The sequence below is a fragment of the Manacus candei genome, unplaced genomic scaffold (genome assembly GCF_025592945.1).
Source record: "Manacus candei isolate 608988 ecotype Guabito, Panama unplaced genomic scaffold, ASM2559294v1 h1tg000009l, whole genome shotgun sequence".
NCBI lineage: Eukaryota > Metazoa > Chordata > Aves > Passeriformes > Pipridae > Manacus > Manacus candei.
Window position 1 is genome coordinate 4,081,308 of NW_026138057.1, and position 7,606 is coordinate 4,088,913.

The 7,606-nt window shown below is 62.4% G+C and overlaps 2 protein-coding genes across 2 annotated transcripts; both read left to right on the forward strand.

Moving 5' to 3' along the window:
- The first annotated feature begins 110 nt into the window (after positions 1-110).
- LOC127466373 (uncharacterized) lies at positions 111-2,730 on the forward strand. Its single transcript, XM_051777110.1, has 6 exons — positions 111-582; positions 657-874; positions 1,941-2,056; positions 2,196-2,273; positions 2,361-2,433; positions 2,521-2,730. Exons 1-6 carry the CDS (start codon positions 290-292, stop codon positions 2,646-2,648), a joined length of 906 nt encoding a protein of 301 aa, XP_051633070.1. The 5' UTR covers positions 111-289; the 3' UTR covers positions 2,649-2,730.
- Positions 2,731-3,561: 831 nt separating this feature from the next.
- On the forward strand, positions 3,562-5,489 carry LRRC10B (leucine rich repeat containing 10B). The gene has a single exon (XM_051777124.1). The coding sequence runs from the start codon at positions 3,646-3,648 to the stop codon at positions 4,498-4,500; it is 855 nt and encodes a 284-aa protein (XP_051633084.1). The 5' UTR covers positions 3,562-3,645; the 3' UTR covers positions 4,501-5,489.
- The last annotated feature ends 2,117 nt before the right edge of the window (positions 5,490-7,606 follow it).

Sequence of the window (7,606 nt, forward strand, 5' to 3'; positions counted from 1 at the left end):
TGGGGACATTCCCACCTCGCTCTGGCACATCCCATCCCACTGATATCCCTAATTCCCACCTGCCCCCTTTTCCCTGGCTCCCAGGGAGGTGGCCCCACACCTGCTTCAAGCTCCACGTTCCCGGTGCTCTGGGACTCCCCGGAGTCCCGTTGTCGCGGTTGCCAGGAGACCGAGTCACATTCCGCGGCAACATTGCACACCCTCTCGGCCGGCCGGGAAGGCCGGGAGCCGCTGCCAGCACCTCCAACCATGGCGTAGGGCCCTTCCCTGGGGTTATCCCGGTGCCAGGATGCCTTCCCTGCCGCAGGATTCCCCCGCCGGGGGCTTGGGTACGGGATTCCCGCTGGTGAGGGTGCACGGCGGGGACCGCTCTGACCTGCTGAGCTTCTACGTCACCACCTACGAGGTGTCCTTTGGGAAGAGACCCCCGGGATTGTCCCACAAGTTCGAGGGGCGTGTTTTGGGGGTCAAACCCCCCGACCAGGCGTCCGTGCACCCGCTCCTGGGGGTCCATTCCGGATCCGGATACGTCACCAACAACTACTCGGCCCTCTCGTCCCTGATCACCCCGCGCCCTGAGTGGTAGGTCCCCTCTTCGGGACGAGTCTGGGGGGGAAAATGTTGGGATCGCTCTGTCACGGCCATTCCCGCCGCAGCCCGGACCCCTTCGTGTCCATGTCCACCACCTCCGAGGATTTCAGGCCCTTCGGGCGCCCACAGTTCCAGAGGATCCTGCCCCAGTGTGTGGAGGAGCCGGAGTGCTCGTATCCCCCCGAGTTTTCCCTGTCCCGGATCCGTTATGAGGGGCTGAAGCCTCCAAAGTTATCCAGGGGATCCAGCGCCAAGAGCGGCTGCACCAGTCCTGCCCAGCCAGGTATGGATTTGGGAGGGGGGGATCCAGGGAAAGCTCCCTGGGAGGGTTTGGGGTGTTGGGACCCCAGGGAAAGCTCCATTCCCAAGAAGATTTTGGGGTGTTGGGATGACAGGGAAAACTCTATCCACACCAGAGTTTGGGGTCCTGGTGGTTCCAGGCCCAGCTCCATCCCCAGGAGGGTCTGTCATATTGGGATCCCAGGGAAAGCTTCATCCCCAGGAAGATTTTGGGGTCCTACATAAAGCTCCATCCCCGGGAAGATTTTGGGATCCCCAGGAAAAGCTCCATTCACAGGAAGATTTTGGGGTGTTGGGATCCCAGGGAAAGCTCTATCCACACCAGAGTTTGGGGTCCTGGTGGTTCCAGGCCCAGCTCCATCCCCAGGAGGGTTTGTCATATTGGGATCCCAGGGAAAGCTTCATCCCTGGGAAGATTTTGGGATCCCCAGGAAGATTTTGGGGTCCTAGAGAAAGCTCCATCCCCAGGAAGATTTTGGGATCCCCAGGGAAAGCTCTGTCCACACCAGAGTTTGGGGTCCTGGTGGTTCCAGGGCCAGCTCCATCCCCAGGAAAGGTTTTGGGATACTGGTGGTTCCAGGCCCAGCTCCATCCCCAGGAAGGTTTTGGGATATTGGTGGTTCCAGGCCCAGCTCCATCCCCAGGAAAGGTTTTGGGATACTGGGGGTTCCAGGCCCAGCTCCATCCCCAGGAAGGTTTTGGGATACTGGGGGTTCCAGGCCCAGCTCCATCCCCAGGAAGGTTTTGGGATATTGGTGGTTCCAGGCCCGGCTCCATCCCCAGGAAGGTTTTGGGATATTGGTGGTTCCAGGCCCAGCTCCATCCCCAGGAGGTTTCAGGGATGTTGGTGGTCCCGGGGCCAACTCCAGCTCCGGGGATTTTGGTGGTGTCAGTCCTGGAACCGAATCTGAGGTTCTGGGATTGTTGGAGCCCCCCTGCCCTGCGTCCCCCACCCCCAAACACGGGGGCACAGGCGTATCCAGGTGATGGCAGGGCTGGGAACGGTGCTGGGAGCAGTGGGAATGCGCCTGCTCCGTGTGCTCCCACAGATCTCCCCCAGTGGAAGCCAGATTTGTCATCGGGCTGCCCCCCGAGGGATGCCTGCCATCTCCCTGCGGAGCCCGGTGTTCCCGCCCTGGATCCCTGCTGCCCCCAGAACCGCCACGTGAGCGAGGGCAGGGGGTGGCCAGACCCCTGTGGGGAGGGGATGCTGTATCCCGGTGCTCCCGGTCGGGAGGCTGCGGGGTGAGCGGGATCCCATCCCCGTGTCCGTGTCCCCTCCTCATCCCACCGTTCCCACACAGGGTTTGCCCGCCATGGGCCACCACCCCCCATTTGCCCCCCTGGAACTGCGAGTGGGACCACAGGAACCCAGCAAGAAGGTGGGTGTGGGAATGCCACCCGTCCCAACCCCCTTTCCCATGGGATCAGGCACCCGACTCGCCTCCATCCATCCATCCGTCCCGCAGGATCCGCAGGGATACTCCACCATCCACAACCAGCACCTGACCAACCTCTCACCCCTGGCTCCCATCGCTCCAGGTGAGTTTGGGGTGGGATTGCAGCCCCCCCCCCGCCGGGGAGGGGGAAATTCCGCCCTCACCAACGCTTCCCTCCCGGATTTCCCAGCCTGGTGGTCGCAGGGTCCCACCTGGGCTCCCAGATCCGTGGAGGGTGTCCAGGTCCCGCGTCCCAGCGGATTCAGCACCAACAACCTCCCCACCAACCTGTGGCACAACGACGACCCCTTCATGTGACCCCCAAAATCCCAGGAGTCCCAGCCTCGGCTTTTTTGGGAAGCTCCCAAATCCCCGTGAGAGCAATAAAGACCCTGCGCACGATCCCGGTCGGCCCCCCCCTCGTCTTGGGGGGTTTTCTTGCGTCCCAAATCCTTCCGGGAAGGAGGATTGGAGGGGTCAGGGGGTGTCGCTTGTCCTACGACCACCGGAGGGCGATACGAGCCCGTTTTTCCGAGCTGGATTTGGGATGACACAGCTGATTTGCGGCAGGAAAATCCAGGCAGGGCTGGGTGGGAAGCGGGAGGATGAGGAAGAGGAAGGACCCCATAGGGTGGGCTCGGGGGGGCTTCGTCCATGTCCTCCCTGGCCACGGAGTAGTGAGAGGGCACTGGGAAGGGGGTCTGTGCTCTCAGAGGCGGCTCCTTGGGATGTGGGGGATCCCAGAGGGACCCCCACCCCCTGCTCCCTGGGGGTCCCAGAGGGCCCCCCACCCAGTTTAGGACCTCACACCCAGTTTAGGACCTCACACCCAGTTTAGGGCCCCAGTTCAGGACCTCCACACTCAGTTTAGGGATCCTGCCCCAGCTCACAGACACCCCCCCCCCCCCAGTTTAGGTACCCACACTCAGTTTAGGGCCACACACCCAGTTTAGGGCCCCAGTTCAGGGACTGACCCCACCCAGTTCAGGGCCCCACGCCCAGTTTAGGGCCCCAGTTCAGGGTGGGGATGCTGACCCCAGGCTGCCGGGCAGGGTCCGGGAATGAGGCGCGAGGGGGACCCGCCTTGTTTGGAGACAGGGCGCGGCCGGGTGGGGCACGGGGAGCTCATGAATGGGGCGCGGGGAGGGCGTGGGAACGGCGGGGCGGGGCATGAAAGGGGACCGGAGGGCGTGGCCTCGTGGTGGGCGCGGCCTCCTCCCGGGCGGCACGGCCTCCCATTGGCCGCTCGCGTTGCCATGGCCACGGCGTCGCCCCGCCCACGTCCCGCTCCCGGGGCCTCTCCTGGCGCTCCGCGATGGGAAGCGGCGGCTCCTCGGGGAGCGGGGCCCCCGTGGCGGCCGCCGAGGGCCCCGACGGCACCGAGCAGCGGCTGGAGGTGCGGGGCCGGCAGGTGCCGGCCGCACTGTGGGCCGAGCCGGGGCTGCGGAAGCTCTACCTGAGCGACGCGGGGCTGCGGGAGATCCCGGAGGAGCTCGGGGAGCTGCGGCACCTCCGCACCCTCGCCCTGGACGGCAACGAGCTGATGGAGGTGCCCGAGGCCGTGTGCGACCTGCCCCGCCTGGCTCACCTGTACCTGGGCCGCAACGGGCTCCAGGGGCTACCTCCCGCCTTCTCCCAGCTCCAGAGCCTGCGCTGCCTCTGGATGGAGGGCAATTTCCTGGCGCGCTTCCCCCGCGCCCTCCTGCACCTTCCCGAGCTCCGCAGCCTCCAGCTGGGGGACAACCGGCTGTCCCAGCTCCCCGCGGGGCTGCCCCGCATGGCGGGACTGCGCGGGCTCTGGCTCTACGGGAACCGCTTCCAGGAGTTCCCGCCCGTGCTGCTGCGCATGGAGGGCATCCGCGTCCTCGACCTGGATCGCAACCGCGTCTCCCGCTTCCCGGACCTCACCGGCCTGGCCGCCCTGCGCCTCCTCTCCTACGACCACAACCCCGCCCGGCAGCCGCCGCGGGTCGGGGATGAGGTCCGGCTGGTGGGGGACGGGGCGCAGGAATACATGGAAGCACGGCAGGAGCGGCTGCGGAGCCTCCAGAGCCCGCAGGAGGAGGGGGAGGAGGAAGGAGCCGAGGCCGCTCCGGTGCCCGCCGAGGATGGGCCGCAGGACGGGGAGGGGGAATTTGAGGCCCTGACGGGCTCTCGGGAGGAAACGTGAAGGATGCGGGGCCTCCGCCTGCCTCCCAAGGAATTCCCAGCTCGGGCTGGGAAAGCAGGAGGTCACAGCCTCCACGTGGGAAACCGACAGTCCGAGGATCGGCATCTCCCAGCTGGGACAGCGAGGAGCTGCCTCCTGGATCTGCAGGGCTCACGGATCGCTGTGGGGATCCATGAGCCCACCCGGGAGCATCCCAGGGTGTCTTGGATTTGGGATACAGCCCCCTGCCCTGAGGAGTGACCCCACAGACCCTTGTGCCCAGTCCCAGTGTCCCCACGAGCACGGGGACATTCCCACCCAGCCACTTCCAAAAATCCTTTACTCCCGTCTCCGTGGGCAGCACAGGGAAAAGCAGTGCCGGTTGTATCCATTCCACATGGATCCTGGCATCCTGCAGGGTTTGGGAATGAAGACACAGACACCTTCTCACCCCCAAAATCCCCATCCTGCTGCTGGAATTAGGCTGGGAAAGAGAATTTCCCACCGGGCTCCTCCTCTCCATCAGGTTTGGGAAGGAGCCGATGGAAATTCCACCTGCCTGCCTCCAACCTGGAAAGGGGTTTCCTTCTATGGCAAGAGGAGACTTTCCAAAACAGGCACCAAATCCAAGGCTCTGCTGCTTTATCCTCCCTCTTCCTGTCTCCAAGTGCCTCTTGGACCAAACTCAAGCAATAAAGAACACAATTCCAAGGAAACCTGGTGTGAGGGGAAGGTGACGGGGAGCAGCCTCAGGAAAGGTTTATCTGGGATCCGATCACGGCAACACATCCCGGTGCTCCTGTTATTTTTGACATTGGAGGAGTCCCGTTTCCCTCCACCTGTCTCCAAGCTGTTCCGGTGTGGTGGGAAGCTCATGGATCCGAGGTCTGGAAGTTGACGGAGGTTTCCGACCGTGCAGCCGCTTTTAATCCCGAGGGGTTTGGGTTTGGGGGCTGGGAAGCAGCCAGAGCTCCCGCCACATCCTCTCTGGAGCTGGCAACGCAGGATTTCCCCCCCTTTCCCACTCCACAGTGGCTATTTTGGACACGTAGAGCATCCTCAGCTGTGGGATGTGCAGGAGCTGTCAGTGCCACCCCTTCCAGCAGTGCAGCCTGAGGATGCTCCTACCTTTCCAGCAGTAATTCCAGGGATTTAGGGCTTGGCAGGAGCTCGTCTTGCTCTTCCCTCTTGGATTCAGGTCTTCCCGACAGGTCCAGGCTGTCAATCCCTCTTCCCACCCACTGTGGGACTGGGAAGCAGAGTACCCCAGAATCCCACGAATTCCCAGGAACACAGTCCTGGAATGCTGGGTGGCTCCCAGCCCCTCGTGCCATCAATGTGGGGGTGCTGCTGCTTTTCCTGGGAAGACATTGCTGCTCCCTAGCAGGAATTATCCATCACCTGGGGGGCAGAGACCCTCAGAATTCCAAGCCCCGGCTCTAAGCGAGATCCAAAGCCACCAGCTCCATGTAAACCCACACCAGCCCATCCATGCCTGGCAGGAATTGGGATGCAGGTGGCTCTCGATGCCACCCCCCTGTCTTTATGGCCGGGATCAAATCCAGGAGCTCCTACACTTGGGAAAGGGGGGATCCTGCCTCCCTGGGGTCTTTTCCCACCCCCCAGTTTTTTTCCAGCCCTGTTTTCCACACCCTGGCTGGGGAAGGAGCTGGATCCTGTGACGATCATGGTGACACCAGGACCAGGAGCTGCTGCAGTCAGTGGGAATCTGACAGATTCCTGCTCCGCTCAGGTATTTTGGGAATGTTGGCACCGGCGAGCCCTGGCTCCTGGGAATGCATCATCCATACGTCTGTCCCTATATATATCCCTGCCTCCTCTGCCGGCCCGGCGTGTGCCGGCTTGTGGCCTCTCCACAGCCGGGATCATGCTGCTATTCCCATCTGCTCCCGCTGGCTGCCAGCTCAAAGGAGCGGGATTGGGAATTGCGGCGGCTCCGAGCAACAGGAGCGCTGGGATTGCTGCACTTTTTGCCGCTTTCAAAGGTTTCAGGTGAAAAAAGAAACCTGGTGCCGGTGTGGGAGCCCAGGCAGAGCAAGGCCATCAGAAGCTTAGGAATGCTGAAATGCTGGAATTCCAGAGTTTGGCTCAACTGGAGCCAGAACCAGAGTGGGAGCAGCCACCTCCCCTCCACCCTGCTGTGGGCAGCCCCCGGACAGTCCTGTCCCCTGCATCCCAGGGCCTGAAAGGTGCATCCAGAGGGATTTCATCCAGGACATGGAGGACACGGCTCTCTTGCCATCCCAGAGTTTGGAATTTCTTTTATTTATTCAAGAGCAACATTCGCTGAATTATTCATTGGTCACCGGAGCCTTTGCGGTGGCTCCCGGACACGTTCCCTGTGGCACCTCCCAGGATACGGTTTCCTGCCTCTTCCCACCCTCCAGGACCACATTCCAGTCCCTACCCAGCACTTCCAGCCCCAAGGAATCCTTCCTAGGCCTGGATGGAATGGGAAGTCTGCCCTCAAGTTGTCACCCGGCTGGAGGTGTCACCGTTGTCCCCAAAGCCCCCAGGGGGATCCCAATCCCAGCAGGATCCCCCCATTTCCAGCCACCCCTCCTTGGAGCTTCTTCCCGGAGCTGCTCTTAGTGAACCCTTGTTAACTACCCTCGTTAACTGCCCTGGGAAGCCTCAGGATTTGCCAGAGGCATCCTGGAAACCCCGGGATGCTGTGGGATAGGGGCTGTCCTTGTCCTTTCTGCAGGGACACTTCGGAGGGTGTTCCTTGTTTCCTTTGCCCCCCAAGATGTGTCCCTTTCACCAGGAGGTCCCCTAGCATGGCCTGTCCCAACCTTGGGAATGTAGAGAGGGATAATCAGTGAGTGGGGGGTGGTAGTCAGTGTTTTCAGGGGGATACTCAGGGAATTGGGGGGATGCTCGGGGCTTGGAGGGGTATATCACTGTTTTGGGGGTATACTCAGTGTTTGGGGGGAATACTCAATGCTGGGAGGGGATACTCGATGTTGAGGGGGATAATCAGGGAGTGGAGGGGATACTCAGGGCTTGGGGAGGATACTCTGGGAGTGGGGAGATGCTCAGGGAATAGGGGGATGCTCAGTGCTGGGGGGATGCTCAGGGAATAGGGGGATGCTCAGTGTTGGGG

Excerpts from the sequence above, each read along its gene's own strand:
- LOC127466373 (XM_051777110.1), top strand. The coding sequence starts at position 290 with ATGCCTTCCCTGCCGCAGGATTCCCCCGCCGGGGGCTTGGGTACGGGA. Across the intron at positions 875-1,940 it reads CACCAGTCCTGCCCAGCCAG|ATCTCCCCCAGTGGAAGCCA; the intron begins GTATGGATTTGG and ends GTGCTCCCACAG. Across the intron at positions 2,434-2,520 it reads CCTGGCTCCCATCGCTCCAG|CCTGGTGGTCGCAGGGTCCC; the intron begins GTGAGTTTGGGG and ends CGGATTTCCCAG.
- LRRC10B (XM_051777124.1), top strand. The coding sequence starts at position 3,646 with ATGGGAAGCGGCGGCTCCTCGGGGAGCGGGGCCCCCGTGGCGGCCGCC.